Source organism: Mesocricetus auratus, unplaced genomic scaffold (assembly GCF_017639785.1).
Source record: "Mesocricetus auratus isolate SY011 unplaced genomic scaffold, BCM_Maur_2.0 Super-Scaffold_100003, whole genome shotgun sequence".
Taxonomy (NCBI): Eukaryota; Metazoa; Chordata; class Mammalia; order Rodentia; family Cricetidae; genus Mesocricetus; species Mesocricetus auratus.
Genome location: NW_024429188.1, coordinates 73,025,391 through 73,046,327, shown reverse-complemented (window position 1 = coordinate 73,046,327; position 20,937 = coordinate 73,025,391). Strand labels below are relative to the sequence as shown.

Here is a 20,937-nt window from a genome sequence, read left to right as displayed (position 1 = left end):
GGAGTTTCAAGTTAGGTGAGGGGTAAAATAGCCCTTAGACATCTGCCAAACATGACAGAACATCAGGAACACTCCATATTCCTTTGTCCCCATTCCATTCTGAAAGTAGAGCCTTTTATAATGTTTCTTCTTAAAAGTACCATGGTATGCTGTGTAGTAGTATGTATGGCATGAAAAACACCATACATTGCCCCAAACCCTTTATTGGAATCTTTTTCTTGCCCTTACAACTGCCTGCGTGCTCTTTGTTCTCACTTATTCTCCAGAGTTTAACAGAACTTAAGGTGGTCTTTACAAGGGAAAATGGTCTTGTTGACACACTCCACTGTTGAAACTTAGTGTCTCAACAAATTATCTCTACCAGATAGTTTTCTGTTATTGTCACAGTTGTCTTTATATATTCTGTGCACCCAAACATAAATTAATGATCCTTTTGATCCATATGTGTTTTAGATTATTGAAAAACAAAACAAAACAAAAAAAGAATTCCAAAATGCCAGTAATGGTTTTGCACAAATGTCTCTATGGATTATTGTGAAGGACAGCAATGGGCCACAGGCTGTGACTGTGAGTTGTGAGCTGCCCAATGTGGCTGCTGGGAAATAAACTCTGCTCTTCTGAAAGAACAGCAAGCCCCTTAATGGATGAGCTGCTTCTCTATTCTCAGGAAGGATCACTCTTATCTTATTACTTTGTTGCTGTTAATTTTGTAAAATTAAAAATAATTTTTCATGTCATATATTCTGATCATGATTTCCTCTCTGCAATCTCCTCTTCATTTCTCCCCACCCTTCTAATTCCATGACTCCTTTCTCTCTCTCTACTCTCTGTCTCTGTCTCTGTCTCTCTCTCAGGAAAATAAACAGGCAAATAAAAAACAAACAATACTAAAACAAAATGAACAAATGGGTATAGAACTAAACAGCGTTCTCAAAAGATGAAACAGAAATGGTTGAGAAACACTTTTAAAAAGTTAAAAACATTTGTTTAACATCCTTAGTCATCAGGGAAATGCATGTCAAAACTACTTTGAGATTTTATCTTACAACAATAAAAATGGCCAAAATCAATAAAAAGAATAACAATTCATGCTAGCAAAGATATGGGCTAAGGGGAACACTCACCCATTGCTGTATAACTGTAAACTTGTGCAGCCAGTATGGAAAGCAATGTGGTGGTTCATCAGGAAGTTGAGAAAAGTAAGATCTACCTCAAGATCCAGCTGCACAACTCTTGAGCATATATCTAAAGGACTTGGCATTCTACTACAAAGACACTTGCTGTCTTAGTCAGTGATCTATTGTTGTGAAGAGACACCATGACCACAGAAACTCTTATAAAAGAAAGCATTTCATTGGGATTGGCTTACAGTTCAGAGGTTTAGTCCATTGTCATCATGGCAGGAAGCATGGTACATCCAGGCAGATATAGTGCTGGAGAGGGAGCTGAGAACTCTACATTCATATAGGCAACAGGAAGAGAAGTGACACTGGGACTGGCTTAGATTTTTGAAACCCCAAAGCCTATCCCCAGTGACACACCTTCTCAATCAAGGTGAAACTTCTTAATCAAGTAGTGCCACTCCCTGATGACCAAACATCTAAATCTATGACCCTGTGGGGCCATTGTGATTCAAACCATCACACTTGCCCATCCATGCTTATTTCTGCTCTTGCCCATCCATGCTTATTTCTGCTTTATTCACAATAGCCAGATATTGGGAACAGCCTACAAGTCTATCAACAGAGGAATAGATAGTGAAAATGTGGTACATTTACACAATTATTGGGCTGTTAAAAATAACAGAAATCTTGAAATTCACAGGTAATGGATGAAGCTAAAAACACTTATCTTGAGTGAGGTAACCATGACCCCAAAAGGCATATATGGTATGCATTTGATAGGCATGCTACAATCTATATAACCACAGAGGTTAGGTAAAAAGGAACTAGGGGAGGGGGTGAATCTCTCAGGGAATGAAGAATAGAATAGTGAGGGAAAGACGGGGGTGGTGGTGATGGGAGAGTTAAATGGAGAAGGGAAGGAAAGAGCAGTAAAGTAGGCAATATGGGGAGGGGCAGCTAACATCAAAGGTCATTTCAGGGGTCACATGGCTATTTTATATTGTTCTTGATCCCAGAGGAAAAGCTTTCAGCTTTTTCTACTCAGCTTGATGCTGGTTGTGGATTTCTTACATATAACCATTGAAGTATGCTCCTTCTAAACCTTCTTTCTTCACAGCTGTTGTAATAAAGGAATGATGCTACTCTGTTTATAAGAGTAAGGAAATACAATCAGGCTAGATGTCCACGAACTTATGAATGGACAGTTAAACCTGGTACATATGCAAAATGGAATTTAAATTACTCTTTTTAATTATGTTATATGCATATGTGTGTGGGTATAGTCACCCTAGTGAAGATACCTACAGAGGCCCGAGTTTTCAGATCATACCTGGAGCTAGAATTTCAGGTGTTTCTGAACCACATGATGTGGGTAATAGAAATTGAACTCAGGTCCTTCGGAAGAATAATGGTCCTCTTAACCACCAAGCCAACTCTCTATCCCTCTGATATGGAATTTTACACTGTAGTAAAGAAATATGAAATAATCAGGAAAACAAATGGGACTAGAAAATATTAAGTGAGGCAACCCAGGCCCAGAAATGCAAACATCACGTGCTCTCTCTCATATGTGGATCCTAGCTTCTAGTTTTTATGTGTGTATGTGGGAATGAGTATGAATAATGGCGAACGAACTAGAAAAAGGCCCATGAAATATGCAAGTGGGGTTTTAAAGTAGGGGAGGTAGTAGACCATGAGTGATGTGAAAATGGAAAGGGAAATGGTGACAGTAGAAGGTTTAATTGGGGAAGGAGCATAGCGGGATGGAAGAAAGGATGCTGTAGCACGAGGGTCAATCAAAACTAAGTAATTTGAAAAGGTCATAAGGAAGCTTGTTAAATCCTAAGCAACTTCCAGAAGGCATGATGTTATTAAAATAAAATTCCTGTGCCAGTGACAGGTACCTCTCAATGAGTTGTCGGTCAGGGAGATTCGAATATCTTTCTTCAACACAGGCTATCACCACTGTGGTTGTTGGAACTTGCTTTGTAGATTAGGCTGACCTCAAACTCACAGAGATCTACCTACCTTTGCCTCCTGAGTGCTGGAATTAAAGGTGTGTGCCATCACTGCCTGGCTGTATTTTTTTTGAGACAAGTTCTCATGTAGCCCAGACTGGTCTTAATTTTGCTAGGTAGCCAAGACTGACCTTGTACTACTACTACTGCTCCTTCTAACCTTCCAAAGTGCCCACCGATATATTAGTATTGTGTTGGCTATGGTCAGAGAGGTGTAGAGAGTGAGTGAAGTCCTGAGTAAATGTGTATTGGTGACATGGGCATGGCCATGCCTGAGGACCCCAATGCCTCGATCCCGTGAGAGTGACAAAGCCTTCCCTGGGTGAGGCTCAGAGGGATGATGATAAAGTTTTCCGCTGGTCTGAGTGTGAATGTTGAGTGTGGGCAGAAAATGTCCACTGTAACTTTCTCCCATAGACGTTTACCTCCCTTACACAGAGACTGCTCTTCCCAAGATTAGCTAAACCTTGTTTAGTTATGTACAATAATCCCGACTCCTTGTTTAAATCTGTTTGTGGTAACTCCACCTCCTTATTTGATAATCCTGCCTTCCTAGTCAACTGTAATAAACACACCAAGCTTCTGGTGGTGCTGTAGCTACTCCATCAGAAAAGCACAACCCACCTGATAGCAGCATTTCTGTACTCATGTTTGTCCTCACCACTCCAGTCAAGTCCCTGGAGCCTTGCAGACAGCATCAGCTTCCTTTTGCACTGGGCAACAGTTACTGCAGAGACCCGTAACTGGTTACAGTGCTGAAAATGTCACTGTTGAATGTTCATTCCTAAATGGGCCATCTATGTCATCCCATCCAAAGCTCAGGAAATACTGGATAAAAGGGGACAAGAAGAATGTAAGACCTGGAAGAAGGGGTATTGTGAAATGTTGTCTTCTGGGCAAGACAGGACTATTGCACTCTGGAACTCTCAGAAGCTGTGGTTATCTGCACAAGATTGGGCCTCTGACATTTCATTGTAGAGGGGTGTTCCTGTTAAGGCCTTGCCATTCCCTGAGGATTTAGTCAATTAATGGTTGCTTGGGGGAGGAACTCACATGCTCCCATACCTGTCTGAGGTTCTATAGCCAGTTAATAGTTGCTGGGGCCATGAGAGGCTTTTTATCCATGGTGAAACCACAGCTAAGTTGACCATGTTCCTGTAAATGACTTTATAAACTCACCGGATCATCAGAAAATAAAAAATAACTTAAAGGTGGGGGTGGCCAGATGATTAAAAGAAATGGATCACTGGAAATGGGAGTGAAGAAAAGAGTAATGGGGGTTAATATGATGAAAATATATTATACATATGTATGCAAATATCGTTAGGAAGCCCATTATTCTGTGCATGCCAATAAAATATCTAAAATGTTATACATTCATTCCCCTCTTATGTTATATATTTCCCCTTATGCTTCCCTTATAAGCCTATGCTACAACCTTCATGAACTAGCGATACATTGTGTGGGATTTGGGATGTAAATCAGTCTTAAAGAGTACTTGCTTAGCATGTAAGAATGAAGGTTCAATCCCAGTGCTGCCTGAATCTGAGTACAGCAACCTCTAACCCTAGCATTAGAAGTTCAAAGTGAATCCCAGGTACATACCAAGTTTGAAGCTAGCCCAGCCTACAAACACTCTGTCTCCAGAAACATCGATATTAATAAACTTTGATAGTTTTACAGATAATTTTTATTTTTAGATAATTTTGTGCTCTGATTGACAACTAAGTTCTGAAGTTGTGTCATTATTCCTTTGATGTTTTGTGTATGTAACTGCAGAATTTTCATAAGCAAGTAACATACTTTGACTAAATTTTTCCCACCTACATTATCTTAAATTTTTATTTAAAACCTTTTTTCATACAACAGATTTAATCATATTTTCTTCCTCCTCCAACTCCTCCTAGACTCTCCCATTATTTCCATGTGCACAGTTCTTTACAAATAATTGAAAGGGTCAGTGGTTTAACACTTGACTGCATGTGTTGTGTATGTGGTGTACATACATGTGTACATGTGCAGAGACCAGATGACTATGTCAAATTTCTTCCTCTATTGCAATCACCTCATTTTTGAGACAGGGTCTCTTACAAAACCTCAAACTCATAGACTAGCTAGCCTGGTTGGCTAGAAGGCCCCTGGGACCTTCTTGTCATTGCTCCTGAGCACGAGGATTAGAGACATGTACGAGTATTTCTGTATTTTTATGTGGGTGATAGGGGTCCTAACTGAGGACATTAGGCTTGCCTAGCAAGCACTTTATACTGTGTCATCTCCCCAGCCCTAACACCACAGGCCAATGTCTTACCAAGTGATAACAAAACCATCATGATTTAATCATGCACTTGACTAAATTAAAATTTTGCACTTACTGGTGTTATTCTTTTACCCTCTGCATTGCACTGATTGTATTTTGAACAGCAAAGTTCAACTTGCTCTTCAAAACTTACCTTATTTTCAATATATTTCTTCAATTTGTACTCCTCCCACCTAATCCAAGAAGTTGGATATATAAATATAGGAGCACTTATGGCTGCCCCATGATTTTCTCCTTATCATAAGTTGAATTAGAGTATACCTTAAAGAGAGTCCTCTTGTAAGTATGCTCCGAGTTGCAGTCCCTTCCAACCTTTGAGATTTAAAGCTGAGAAAAACTTTTGTAACAAGAATATTACTCAGACATTGTTTGTGTGCATGTTCATGTGTCATCTTTGCACCTGCTATTTTACAATGAAGGGGAAATTTCTGCTTGCTTTAACATATAACTTTATTGAAGCACAAGACTCACTCAAATAGATACACATGGGCACAACGATTAGAAGGGAATCTTATTTACAATGGCTCAGTTCACTTTAAACTCACATATTGAACAGCACAATCAACAAAACAAGTACCATCAACACGTGTGTTTTCAGTTGTATATTCATTTGGCATCAGAAAAATGATACAGCTTACACAGAGTTGGATAAAATTTTCACCAGCATTAAAGAGGTACACTGAAACACGGAATCAGCTGTGAAACCAAAGCATTACTTGAGGATCATAAGACTCAGGAGCACAAGGACAATCACAGGCAAATGGTTAAGCATATTAAACGGTTTTGTTCTGCTTCAGGGTGATTTTTAATTGTCAGGCTTGCGTTTTAGTGTTTTAGCAAAGCTTTCAATCTCATGGAATGCAGAAATAAGTGGGTCAAGATTCACCACCACCTCATCATCATCATCATCATCATCAGCGAACAAGGCTTCTTTCTGAATATTTTTGCTAATCTTGTCAAATATCGCGAGAACAATTTGGATGTTCTCATTTGAGTCCTCCTTACTGAAGAGGGTCATAAATTCAGACATGGACTCAGTAGCAAGCAGTCGTTTTGTCATAACGAGATTTTCAGCCAAATTCAGTAGCAATTTCAGAACATGAAACCTTGTTTTGGTATTGCCTGAACTCAGTAAGTAGAAGAACCCAGTCAAATAATTGCCAACCACCTTGTGGTAGTCAGAAGTAGCACTGAGGTGTGTAATCATTGACAATCCAGACAACTGCTCAGGGGAATCCAAGTCATAATCAAAGGTATCCTCACAAACCTGACACACGTATGTCTGAATCACGTTCAGATCTGGATAAGGTGGAGCCATGCTAACCATTTCTTCCAAAAACCTTGTCCTAACTCGGGAGGATGGATAGTTAAGTAAGGCTTCGATAAGTGACACGACACCCGAGTTTCTAATGAAATCTCGGGTAAACTGAGAAGCGCTTCTCATGCCCATTGCAATTTTAGATATTTCATGAATAAAAGGGTCTCGGTTCCTGTCCATCAGTAAGAGAAGTTCCTCAAACTCCTCAGAACCAATGTTAAGCTCACACTGTATGCAGCTACAGGACCAGCTCTCAGGCTGCACACTTTCCCTGACCTTAAGATGCTCTCGAATTTCCTGGACTGATCGGTAAGAGGGATCATACTGAAATGGGAACTCATTGTCAGACTGACTTGAAGATTCCTCCTCTCCTTCTTGCTTAGGTTTCCCCCCAAACATTTCAGCAAACAGACATGCTGCTTCTTTTGGAAACCGGAAGGGGCTTATGGATGGGAAGCCAGCTTTTCCCCATGGGCCCGGCTTAAACTGAACAGTGACCTCATCCCAGCTCTGGGGTCTGCGGGAAGGGTCAGGTTCCTGCTCAGCTGAAGACTTAGGCTTGCAAATGGCCTTGAATACAGGAGTAGGATTTGATTCAAAACTAGTTTCATCTCCGTCCCAGAACCAGGATCCCACTATGTTTTCAGCTTCTGCATTAGATTCACAGTTATCTCCACTGCCAGTCTTGTTAATCACCTCATCTTTTACACTTGGCCCAAGCTCAACAATTGGCCCTTTCTCATTTTCTGGATTGGACTCACTGGTAATCACATTCATTTCAACCTTATTCTCTGGCCTGGACACACGGTTTATTCCTGCTCCTACATTGTTGTTTCTTGCAGCCCAGATCAAAGACTGAAAAATTGCCTCCTCTTCAGTTTCTGACCCAGTTTCGATTGTCTGTGACCCAGCCCCTATTTTGGCTTCTTCAGTCCAGAACCATGACCCAGTAATTTCCTCCCGCTTAATTCCAGGAGTGGACTCAAAAGCGCCCCTTCTCATTGCCTCTAGCCTGGCCTCTTCCTTGCCCCAGAGCCAGGATCCAACTGTATCTTCTTCTTCGGATGTTATCTTGTTCTCTTCATTAATCTCAGTAGCTGGCTGAAATCTGTCCTCATCCCCAGCCCAAAACCAAGAGCCAATGATGTCTTCCTCTTCAGCTTCTGGCTTGGATTCCGCTCTGTTGGCAGCCTCTACAATAGTTTCTTCATTTTGCTTCCAGAACCAAGAATTGAGTATGTTGTCTTCTAAAGTTGGTAGCTTGATCTCTTCCCCTGTCTCATCATCTATATTTCCCTCTTCTGCAGGCCATAGCCAGGACCCTGCAATGGCCTCTCTCCTTGGATAATTATTAGACCAGAGCCATGAGTCAACAGTGTTTCCTTGCTCTCTCAGAGTAGACTTCAAGCTTTCTCTATTGGCAGGACACAAACTGGGTTCTTTTGCCCAAAAGTCAGACATTTTATTATTCTCCTCAGCTTCTGCCACAGGCTTGTATCTGGCACCAGCTGCATACTTCATATTGGCTTGTTCTCTGGCCCCAAACCAAGGAGATATAATGGGCTCTTCCTCATCTTCCAGGCTAGACTTACTGTTAACTTCAATGTCTGCACTATTGTCTACTTTAGCCCAGAACCAGGGCCCAATTATGGGCTCCTCCTCAGCTCCTGCCATGATGTCAGAGCAAGGTTCAGTCCCTAAATCCACATGTGCCTGTTTTTGAGACCAAAACCAAGGCACAAAGATTGTCCCTTTTGTAGATGCTGGCCTGGCCTGTTCTTCAGCCTCAGCCTCTGCATTGACTTTTCCTGCCCAGAACCACGAATTAGTAACTTCCTTTTCCCCAGACCTGGGCATCTTCTCACAACTGACTCCAACAGATCTCACACTGTTCTCGCCAATGCCCCAGAACCAAGATCCAAAAATGGACTCATCCTCAGCCTGTAAGTTGACATCTTCATCATCAGCACAGAACCAGGACCCAACAATGTTCTTTCCCTCCTCATTAGCTGCAGGTACAGACTTAGAGGTAGCCTTAGGCCCATTCTCCATACTGGTCTTCTTTCTAGACCCTAACGAGTAAGCACTAACTTGTTCCTCCTTAGCCCTTGGTCTGGCTTTACAACAGGTCTCAGAGTCCACACTGGCTTCTTCTTCACTCCAGAACCAATCTCCAACAAAGGGCTCCTCCTCTACAAGTAGGCTGGCCTTGGTGCTTACCCTATCTACCCTCCTGGACTCCTGGGGATCCCAGAACCAAGACCCAATGAAGACTTCCTCCTCTGCCCTGGCTTCTTGTTTGCTACTTGCTCTGGTCTTGGTTTTGACCTCTTCCTTTGGCATTGCTCTGGTTTTGGGCTCTTTCTTTGGCTTAGACTTTGAAAAAGCACTAGCCTTATCTTCAGGGAAGGACCAGGACTCTTTTTTATTTGTATCAACAGATCCAGAGAGGCCATCACTGCAAGGTTCTCGCTTGGCCTGGTGCCTGGCCCTCATGTTGACCCCTTTCCTGGCTCTGGGTTTGGATCTAGATTTGGCATCTTCTCCAGACCAGAATGAAGATTTTGTATGATTTTCACATTCAGACCCAGAAGTAGATTCAACTCGGACTTCTTTCTTAGGCCTAAACCAGGACCTATTATTGGGCTCTTCTCTGGGCCTTGACCAGACTTTGGGCTTTTCTTTAGCCCAGAACCAGGGAGCCTTAGCAGACTCCTCTTCAGAATCAGAACTAGAAATATTATAGAGCTCTTGCTTGTTTTTGTGCCTAGGCATGGTATTTGCCTCTTGTTTGGCCATGTGTCTGAACCTGGTATTATTGGGCTTCATGTTTTTCCTAGGACGAAATCTTGTACTAGTTTCATCCCTATTCCAGAAGGAGGAACTTCCTGAGGGTTTGTCTGCCCATCTGAAATCAGAATTCTCATAAGCCTCTCCTTTGGGGATAGGCCTGGGACGGTACCAGGACCCCATACTGGGTCCCTCCTCTGAGCCAAAAGAAGGCTGGTATCCTGCTTGAGAATTAGTCTTCTTGGGAAAACTCTCAGTGTCCATATTACCATGTTCTCTATCTACAGACAGGCACTTCGCTTGAGCAACCATCCCAGAATCAGTATTGACCAGTGGAGGACTGATCTGACATTGTTTGCCCATCTTTGACATGGGCTCTGCCCGAAACCTATTTGGAGCCCAGACTTGGGCATCGTTCTTTGATCGTGCAATAGGGATTGACTTGGGTTTGCATTTAGCATATGCCCCACCTGGTAAACTGGCTTCAATCTTAGGTCTGGGTGCAGGAGTACTCTTAGGCCTCACTTTGGGCCTTGCTCCAGTCATTATCTGTGTCCTAACCTTGGGTCTGACCACCAATGGGGCTTCGCTCTCTCCCTCAGCACCATTGGTATTGGCATTCTCATCACCAGGCTTGCTTTCAGCCTTTGCCTGGGCACCAGGCTCAATCTCTGCCCTAGTCATAGTATATGTTAGATGAAGTCCCAATGTATACCAGTTAACAACAGTAAACTCTCACTGCAGATCTGTTACAGGGTTGATCTTCACAATACTCTTTGGTAAGTTAGGCTATGAGATCTAAAAGAATTAGACTGGAGTGGCAATCCAGCACTCAAGGAGGCTCCTACCCAAGCAGGCTCAGTCAATAACACAGACGCAGTTCAGAAGAGGCGAGGCCAAGCCGGAGGAAGATGGACAGGTCCTAGGTGGGCGCAGATCTGTTGACTGCACTGGTCAGCAGCAACCCCAGCACTGCCAAGCAGCTACTGCAGGTGATCTAAGAAGATTTAAAAAAGAGGAAATCAGTCTCATACAATTCTGTTGCCTCCTATAGCAACTACACAGAGACACGGGTGGATAAAGCTGAGTGGAACAGCTCAGCTATGAGAAAACCTCTATGTTCCTTTTGCCTGAAGGGTGATCTCTACTACCCCCATCCAAAAGTGAAAACCCCTCCATACCAACCTTCACCGATGTGGTGCAACTCCCTCCTTTTTATGCGTTCAAGTGATGTTAAGACCAACAGCTGATGGCGGGGAGTCCTACAAATGCATAAAAAAAAGGGACTGTAGTGCCTGCTACATAGGCACACATCCCTGAGTCCAAACAACAGCAAAACCATGCCTGTCTTCTGTCTAAAGTTTCTGTCCCCAATCCCAGCCCTTGTCCTATGGATCACAGACTAACTCATATCTACTTCTCTGAAAGGGAATAAATGATCTTGTGGCAGTGAGTGTATTTAGGTAGCAGTAGAGACATCAGGCACCCTCTTGGGTCACAGCACTCTGCATTTCCTTCCTCAGTACCTGGCTCCTGTGCTGCCCCTGATTTTTGACAACCTCCAGAGATCTTGGAACAGTCTCCTCGATGCCTTCTTTCCTTTCTCTCAGAACTGACCAGCCTTAAAGCAAGCCTGTGGACAAAGATATGAAAATGTAAGACAACTGGGAAATGATGGCAGCAGCTGTAGGCACATTTGGGGGACAGTAAAGACATCGTGTCCCCTCTTGGGTTACAGCACTGTGCATTTCCTTCCTCAGTACCTGGCTCCTGTGCCGCCCCTGACTCTCACCAACCTCCACAGATCTTGAGACAGTATCCTCGATGCCTTCTTTCCTTTCTCTCAGAACTGACCAGCCTTAAAGCAAGCCTGTGGACAAAGATATGAAAATGTAAGACAACTGGGAAATGATGGCAGCAGCTGTAGGCACATTTGGGGGACAGTAAAGACATCGTGTCCCCTCTTGGGTTACAGCACTGTGCATTTCCTTCCTCAGTACCTGGCTCCTGTGCCGCCCCTGACTCTCACCAACCTCCACAGATCTTGAGACAGTATCCTCGATGCCTTCTTTCCTTTCTCTCAGAACTGACCAGCCTTAAAGCAACCCTGTGGGCAAAGATATGAAAATGTAAGACAACTGGGAAATGATGGCAGCAGCTGTAGGCACATTTGGGGGACAGTAAAGACATCGTGTCCCCTCTTGGGTTACAGCACTGTGCATTTCCTTCCTCAGTACCTGGCTCCTGTGCCGCCCCTGATTCTCACCAACCTCCACAGATCTTGAGACAGTATCCTCGATGCCTTCTTTCCTTTCTCTCAGAACTGACCAGCCTTAAAGCAAGCCTGTGGACAAAGAGATGAAAATGCAAGACAATCGGGAAATGATGGCAGCAGCTGATCTCGTGGAGAAGAACACCACCAAGGGTAAGAAGCAGATCATGTGTCTTTCGTCATTCAGGGTCCTACTGCTGGAACGTTCTAGATTTATTTTGCCTGGCTGCAGGGTTCCTGAAGTAACACCCCCTCCCTGATGTCATACTCATTAGTCCTTCTGCAATTGTGATGATTCACCACTAGGTGGCCATGTTTCCTTGCCTTGCGCAGCAAAAAATTGGGGAAGGGCACAGCACATTCTAGAAAGCAGGTTCTGAAGTGGTCCTTGGATTTATGACTCCGTCATCATCCCCAAACCATCTTTTTAGACCCCAAATTTGGGACGTAGGGAAGGAATGAGGGAGGGAGGGAGGGAGTGGAAGGACATTGGGGAAAGTACCTGCAAGGCTGTGAAAAATGAGATTAGGAGACACTAATGGATGCCCCACCTGTTCTGATCTGTCACCCCCACACTTTTCGCATCTCCACTCAGTGTCTGGTGCCCAATCCCACTGTCACACACCTCCAGAAATCCACGCCATTTTCCTGTTCCTCTTTCCTCAAGACTCTGGTTTACAGATGCTCACTGTGGCCTGTCAGAATATGCCAGACCTACCACGCAGACAGGAGACTTTGCCATCAAGCAGGAGCCTGTGGGAAGGGACAGCACCCAGGACGCAGGGTACAAGGGTCCCTCTCCGGAAACAGATCAGAACCCTAGTAGCCCAGGCGACTCACCACCCGCCAGCTGAGCTGTCCCAGAGCTGGACACCCTCCCTGCACCACACGGGAGGACTCTTGCCCCCCACCATTCCAGCACCGCCATTTCTCCTGCAGCCGCCTCCCCTGGATCCGTGGGCTCCCTGGATGCCCCTTACACTACCACATTTCTCCTACATTCCCCTACCCTGTAACCATTTTGGGGTCCAGATACCATGGAGGGCGGGGCACCAGCGCCCGGGAAGCCAACTGTCAGGCTGTCTGCTCTGCCAGTCTCCAGACTCTCACACCCAGTGGCTCCAGCCGCCCCCTGTGCCTTAGACCCGACCCGGGACCCCGCTTGCCCCTCACCGCCTGGGATCTCCGGAACCGCGCACCACTCCAGGAAGCCCCGGTCGCCCCTACTGCTGCACTCCCTGTCAGGGCCGGGCGAGGGTCCGCAGTGCGAGGCCGCCCCGAGCCCTCGACACACCCCCACTTGCCTGGCCAGGCGCACGGCCCAGGTCCCCGGGCTGCCCCGCGTCCCCGTCCGCTCCTGGCTGGGCTCCGTCCTCCGCAGCTCCTCTCCCTGGGCTTTGCGCGCGAGTGCGATGGCAGAGACGCGTCCCGCCCCCACGCCTCTGCACCAAACGGGCAGGGGCTGCTGCGCAGGATGCGGCAGGCACAGCTCGCCTCGAGGGTGTCGGGAAGGGGGCGGAGGGATATGGCGCACCGGGCTCGACGCCCCCTCCCGGGCCCACCGTAGTTCCGACTCGGGGTGGGCGGGGCCGGAGACAGCCCGCTCCACTCGGAGGGAGGGGAGGGCGGCACCCGTGGGCGTCTGCAGACCCCCTGCTCACCCTAACCACAGACCACCACCGCTTTGCTGGGGTCACTACAGTGTGTGGGATGGCTGAGAGTCAGGGTCTATGAGGGCTTTGGGGAGTGGGGACGGCAGGGAGAAGGGGGGACTATATGGAAGAAGATTCTGGAATTGGGGAGCAGGAGGGAACAGCGGATGGATACTGAGTGGGCCCCTAGGTACATCTGCACTTCAGAACGAGGCTGGACAGCGCCAGAGCCTCCCTTCACTTCCTGTCTGCCTCTCCCCTCTGCCCCCTCTTATGACGCCAATGGAAGGGGAGGGGGGCTGTTAATACTGCAGCCTGAGAAGGGACAGGTGACCTAGCAACAGCCAGCCAGTAGGTTCCTGTTGGTTCTCCCATGTTTTTCACTGGTTCATGCAACCATGAAGAGGAGGAGGGCATATCTGTCTCTAAGGGATCTCAAGTGGGGCCTTTTATTACACCCCCACCACTACCCCTATTCCAAAGGGGAGACCAAACTACACCTGGCCTGGTAAATCAACCACAGGTTTGGGTCAACAATCAATTCTTTCTGTCACACTGTGTGGTGGTGGTGGTGGTGGTGGTGGTGTGTGTGTGTGTGTGTGTGTGTGTGCCTCTGTGTGTGTGTGTGTGTGTGTGTGTGTGTGTGTGTGTGTCTGCCTGTGTGTTCACCCGCATGCGCACTCCTGTGGATGTGTGTTTTTCATTCTAAGTAGCAATACCTTTCTGAGAAAATCACCAGTGGTATCAAGCACACGCTGGAGCTGTTGGGCTTGTACATATATAAATTCATTTAAGCACCTACCCAGTGTTTCACACCCAGGACATGTAAACATGTTATTTGGCCAAGAAGAACTGAATTTTTGGGTGGAACGAAGGTTGCTAATGGTAGATTTTAGCACAAAATTGTGCTTACTCACTCTAGCCAATGTAACTGCAAGGGTACTTAGATACAACAGGTGGAGGCCTAAGAGTTTCTGTCTCAGACAAGCAGCATTGGTAAAGGAAAACAAAACCATTGTTGACTTTGGAGATGGAAAGAAGCCAGGACCTATGGAATGCAGGCTGTCTGCAGAAGCTATAAAAGATAGAGATTCTTCCATAGAAATCCCTGATGGAAAGGAACTGGTTGATTTAGTAGAGTAAGGCCTTTTCTGCTTCCAGGGCTGTGATATTAGGCCTGTCTAATTTTAAACCACTGAATTTACAGTATTTGTGATAGTAGGAACAAAATATATACATCATCCTTATTCATAATAGCCATCCCCCTTGTCTTTACTGCACATCATTGCACAGGAAATTCACCAATTTACTTACTGATAGGAGTGGTTCTAGCAATAATTGAAATATCTTTTGGATAATCTCTTGTCAATTCATTTACAATCCAAAGCCATTGAGTGGCTAACAATTATTGATAAAAAGGCCCTATGTAAACCTTTTCTGTGTTTCTTAGTGTGTATTGATGTATTGATTAGATATCATCTTGAACTAAGATCCAACACTATACAGAAGATGCTGACCTATATTATGACCGCTAGACATGATTTGCTTCCTTCAAAAATGTATTCAAGTCCAACATAAAAGAATGACTAATGCCCTGCTATCCAGTATCTCTGGTGTCTGTGCAGACCGGACTGGCCTCTGAAATGTAAATTTCTGAAACAAGTCCCGAGCACTAACCCTGGGATGAAGAGGCCGCCATGCTCACTTTTAGTGCCTTCCTCATCTCGCTTCATCTCCCAGGTCCGCTCATGAGCTTGCACAGCAGCACACCCACTGTCATTATGGCTCACAACCGTAGCATGAATTCTAATGCCCCAAGAGAGACCTCTTACCTCTACCAAATCCTCACACCAAATGGGCCATCCTGTCTCTAGGAATCCTCAGACTGACTGCCTCAGACTGTTTGCTGCTCTCTATGAATCCTCAGTCTGCCCTGAGCTCCTGTCTCCTCCTGCCTTATATTCCTCTCTCCACCCAGCCATATCATTCCTGTCTCCACCTTCCTATTGCTGGGATTAAAGACATGTAATCCCAAGTGCTGGGATCCCCTTTGTGGGAGCTCTGTGTGGGGACACCAGACCTTGAGCAGAAACCCACTTCCCCTTCGGCCTGGGAGCAGGCATCTGTGTAATGTTTACTGAAAACAATTCAGTGCTTTAAAGCTTGATAGGGCTCAGATAAGGGCTGGCTCACTGAAATACCATGCCTTTCACACCTCCTACGGTTAGATGCCTCTTCCTGTTTCCCTGGGGTGTCTCCCCGATTCTGGGGCCGGAGATTAGACCACCAGCCAGGAGGAAAGAATGGTATGTAGATGAATGGCAGAAGTCCTTAAAAAGGGAAGCTCCTTTTTCTTAGGGAGACTTCTCCAGAGACTTCTCCAGAGACTTCTCCTGAGATTTCTTCTGAGAGCTCTCTCCTAAGCGGACTGGGGTCTCCTCCTAAGCTGACTTGGGAAACATAAAGTTTTCTTAAAGCAACCGACCGGTCTCTGTGTCATCTATCCCGACCACCTCGCTACATTCTCGGATGCAGGCCGCACAGCAGGTGCGACAGCTCTGTTTCTCTTTTATACAGATTCAGTCTTGTATAGCTCAGAGTGACTTGAACTCATAGATATCCGTCTGCCTCTGTCTCCTGAGTGCTGGGATTAAAAGTGTGTGCCACCAATGCCTGGTCTCTATGGCTAACTAGTGTGGCTAGTTTTGCACTCTGATCTTCAGAAAACTTTATTTGCTAGATCATAAAATATTACCACACACAACATCTCCTCTTGTACCTCTCAAGGACCTGCTTTTGTAGATTTATGTTAACTTGCTTCCTGACTGACCTCCATGTCCCTCAATTAAATCTTCCTTAAACTCTCTTCTAGATTAGGTTTAGCCAAATTCTGTGAGCTTTTACAATGTATTTTTCTTTACCTGAATTTCAGAAGTTTCATACTACAGGTAGAATTATGGCTATCCCCCAAAAGTCTGTGTATCCCTTTTTGTTTACCTTCATAGGTGGCCACTGAGGTGAGAAGTTTTGTTTTGTAGTGTGTGTGCCATGATGTGCTATCTTGCTAGAGTTACTTGATCATGGTCTGTGAGCCAAGAAAAAAACCTTTTCACTTTGCAAGTTGATTACCATATGTAATTTCTTATAGTGATGAAAAGCTAATATGCTGTACACAGAAAATTGAATCTCTCCAGTCAAGACAAAGTAAATGAAGGTGGATTAAATAGGCTCAAAGAATATGAACTTCTGGTGGAGGAAAAAGATGCTCTGGGAAGTATCTTGTCTATTTGTACTACAGATGGAACATTTACAGAATTGGAAGAGGCCACATCTCAGAATATTCTCAGGTTATATCAAATCAGGCTCTATACATACTTAAAATCCCAGCACTTGGGGTAGAGGGCAGAGGCAGTAGGATCACCACAAGTTCAATGTTCAAGGCCAGACTGACCTATGTACTAAATGCCAGATCAGCCAGGGCAACATATTATGATTTTCTTTCTAATAGTAACAGAAAGACAGAGAAGGAAAATAAGAAGGAAAGTGGTATGAATTGGGAAAACAGAGCTAGGAATGATGTCATTAGCCATGAATAATGCTTTATCTTTGGGAAGTACAGCTGTTCTAATGGAAACCCTGGGATTAGGAATCTTCTTTGTCCTATTTCCAGCACAAGTCCGCAACTATATACATTTATCATAACAAAGGCATGTTTATAAGTGATCTCAGAAACAATTATTTCCAAATATGCTGTAAAGTGCATTATTGTGTTACTGACATAAGGATAAAGTGTGTCCTAAACAAAGGAAAACATCCTATTCTCTAACACGGCTTAACATTTTGACTATTACTTAGTTGTGACACCATCTAGACTCAGTATAGGGTGTTGTTTGAAAAAATGCAAGAGAACAGATGGAGGCACTTAAGTGCCTGGCAATAAAGCTAAGAATGGCAGCAGCAGCTGCAAGAATCATGGCAAGAAACACACTGACAGTCTGAACATGGGAAATACTCCTTGAAAAGTTTATAATTATAGGAACTGAGTTAACTAGCTTTGCATGGATAAGAAATTCTGAATGTACACAATTAAAGAAAGTAATATAAATAAATGAAATGCCAAACTACTTCTCAAAAAATAAAGTGTGAGAAGTCCATACTACTGTTTTGGGTTTTGTGGGGATTTTTTTTGGTATTTCTTATTACCTAAGCATAACCTTCTGCTTCTTCACAAGAAGACCTCATCATGGCCTGCATTCAGCCAGAAAAAATGGGAAAAGAAAGGAAGATAAAAATACTTTTCTTTCTTAAAATCCTTAGTGAATGCTTCTATCATTCCACTCACATTCCAGACTTGATCTAGTACTACTACCCTTTCCATTTTTATGTCACATATATTACTCTTTTTGATTCTCTCTAAACATTTCCTATTTCTCATGTTCACCCTTCTCCAAACATATACACATACAAATAAAGAAATGTAAATATGGAATCCACACAACAGCAAAAAATTCAGTATTTGTCTTGAAATAATTCAATATTAAAAGACAACATGTAGACCAGCAAAATATCACCAAGTAAAGGTACTTGCTCTTGGAGTTAAAGACTTGGGTTCAATACTTGAAATCCCCATGGTGCAGGGAGAAAACCAACTATGACAAGTTGTGCTCTAATCTTCCCTGGATAAGAATGTCTCCTATGGGCTCACATTTTTGAATGCCTAGGAAGTGGTACTGTTTGAAAGTATTAGAAATTGTAGCCTTGTTGGGGTAGGTGTGGCCTTGTTGGAGGAAGTGTGTCACTGGGGTTTGGTTTCTGAGGCTTCTGAATACCAAGCCACGCCCAGCGGCTCTCTCTCCTCCTGCTGCCTGTGGATCTGGATATAGAATTTCTCAGCTACTCTCCAGAACCAGGTCTGCCACCATGTTCTCTGCCATAATGATAATGAACTAAAACCTCTTCACAGCAAGTAGCACACCAAGACATTCACATAGCTGTCATAGGAGCTCTCTCTCTCTCTCTCTCTCTCTCTCTCTCTCTCTCTCTCTCTCTCTCTCAGACAACATGCTATTTGAATCCAATTATATGACATCTAGAAATGGTAAAACTATGAAGACAGAAAAAAGTGCTTAGTGTGGAGGTGTACCTTAATCAGTAGAATGCTTGCCTAGCATACAAGAAGTCCTGAGTTCTAGTTCCAGCACTTCAAGAAAACAGACTACTTTTCCAGGCATGGTGATGCATGTCTATAATACCAGCAGAAGTAGGAGGATCACTCCAGATTTTAAGCCAGCCTGGTCTACAAAGCAAGTTCCATGCCAGACATGTCCACATAGTTTGGACTTGTCTCAAAACCAAACCAAAAAACAACAAACCAAACCAAACCAGACATAAATTAAGTGCTTCCAGAGGTTGAGTTAGAGAAAGATGAATAGAAGTATTTTAGACAGAGCAATGAAGTATTCTGTCTGCTAATACAATGGCAGACACATGTCACTATATGATATATCTGTCCAAACCCACAAAACATATAAAATCATGAATGTGTCCCAATGTAAAGAGTTGGGTGATAATGCTGTGTCAACATAGATTCATCAGTTGTAACAAATGGACCACTTGCACAACTGTTGTTGGCATTTGGGAAAGAATATGCACAGAGATACAAGATATATGGATATTTCCATTCTGGCCACTAACTTCTGCCATGAAAACTTGTCTTAAATACAATTTTGAAATAGACTCCTCTCTACCAAAATAGTCTCAGCAGTATTTAAACATGCTATACTGTTCCTATTTTAAAAATAAAATTCCACAATACCCACATCATTCCATAGCTACTGCCCTATTCCTCCTATCTCTTGCTGCAAATACCCTAGCATAGGTGTACTAGTGAATGCTCTGATATAGTCTTCTAGGTTTTGAAACCACTCCACTCTTTAATCTCCAATATCCAATGAAGTTTCACTGTTGCACTGCAATTTCTTTCATCTCAACTGTCAATAGTCTTTATGTTTTGAAAGTGTAAATGTTTTTGAACCTATCATCATAGTGGTCATATAATTTACCATCTGAATCATGGCTCTAATGAGAATAAAGTGTGTTGGTTAATCGACTCTTGTGAAATCAACATAAACTAGGATTGTCCTGATTTTTGCCTCTCTCCACTCAGGAGAGAAGATTAAAGATGTTATTTCTCATTGCCTGCAGGCCTTTGCCTACATGGACATTCCCGATGCCCTAAAAACGGACAATGGCCCTGCCTATGCCAGCAATCGCTTTGCTGCCTTTTGCAGGGAACATCACATTGTCCATTCTTTTGGTATTCCTCACAACCCCACGGGACAGGCCATTGTGGAACACACCCATGCCACTCTCAAACAATATTTTAAGGAAATAAAAAAGGGGAAGTATGTTACCTCCCCCAATATACAGTTTTTAAATTTTTTGACCATAGACAGTAATAATTTGTCTGCTATGGAGAGACATTGGAACAAACCCTCCCAGTCTTTGGGATGGGTCAGATGGAAGGACTTGATTACAGGAAAATGGCAGCCACCCATTCCCCTATTAGCTAGGGTCCAAGGGGCTGTTTGCGTTTTTCCCTCAAGGAAGTGAGAAGCCCATTTGGGTCCCTGAACTGTGCATCAGGCATGTCAACTCCGGATATTAGGAATGCTCACCATGATAAAGATGGTCCAACCATCGCCAAACACTCAGGTAAGAGAAGTATGGGCGCTGGTGAGGAACACCTCCCTCCATTTTGATGCTAGTTAGTCATTCCAGCTCCATATTCAACGAATTTTATAGCACCAATAATACATTGGGAGCAGCTGCTGCCAATGAGAGATTAAAAAGTCAGAAACTAAACATTCCGAGTTTCCACCTCCTAAAGGGGAATCTTTGTTTTATTAAAAATATTTAATATCTCCTGGATTAAATCTCCAGGCCTCCACCTGACACCAAGGTCGGGAAAGAAAGGGGAACCTGAGAGATTGCCCTCAGTTGGAGGATGGATTGAAAATGGGTGAATAGCCGGGCATTGGTGGCGCACGCCTTTAATCCCAGCACTCGGAAGGCAGAGGCAGGCGGATCTCTGTGAGTTCAAGGCCAGCCTGGTCTACAGAGTTCCAGGACAGTCCAAAACAATACAGAGAAACCCTGTCTCGAAAAACCAAAAAAAAATTGGTAACAGTAAACGAGGTACTGGTATTAAGTAAAGAAAAAGGAAAAGACAAAGGTATATGGAATGGAAAAAGTTTTTTTGCATTTAAGGTCAATTTTGTGAGTCATTTCTAAAAACTTTTGGCCAAAAGCCTGGCCTCTCCACCTTGCATCTACAGAATTACAAGGAGAAGGTACGGCTGTAGCCCCTGACTATAGCTCAAATAGAGGGATGATGAGGGGCATACAGGACCTTTTTTAACCTTTTTAGTTCAAGGATTGGCTGGA

General features: G+C 44.0%; 1 protein-coding gene across 8 annotated transcripts in view; it reads right to left on the bottom strand.

Annotated features, from left to right (window-relative positions):
* Window positions 1-5,891: 5,891 nt before the first annotated feature.
* The window catches only part of Gprasp1 (G protein-coupled receptor associated sorting protein 1), a 60,832-nt gene continuing 45,786 nt past the window's right edge, over window positions 5,892-20,937 (bottom strand). The window contains exons 1-7 of one of the 8 annotated variants that reach the window (XM_040744417.1): window positions 12,465-13,006; window positions 11,805-11,911; window positions 11,601-11,674; window positions 11,364-11,437; window positions 11,094-11,200; window positions 10,753-10,829; window positions 5,892-10,564 (exon numbers count right to left, since the gene is read on the bottom strand). In XM_040744417.1, coding sequence (XP_040600351.1) covers window positions 6,265-10,251 — 3,987 coding nt within the window. In that variant the 5' untranslated portion in view covers window positions 10,252-10,564; window positions 10,753-10,829; window positions 11,094-11,200; ... (2 more) ...; window positions 11,805-11,911; window positions 12,465-13,006 and the 3' untranslated portion in view covers window positions 5,892-6,264. Of the gene's footprint in view, window positions 10,565-10,752; window positions 10,830-11,093; window positions 11,201-11,330; window positions 11,438-11,567; window positions 11,675-11,804; window positions 11,912-12,464; window positions 13,007-20,937 lie in introns of those variants that run through there. The other 7 variants (XM_040744415.1, XM_040744416.1, XM_040744414.1 and 4 more) reach the window with 7 other exon arrangements.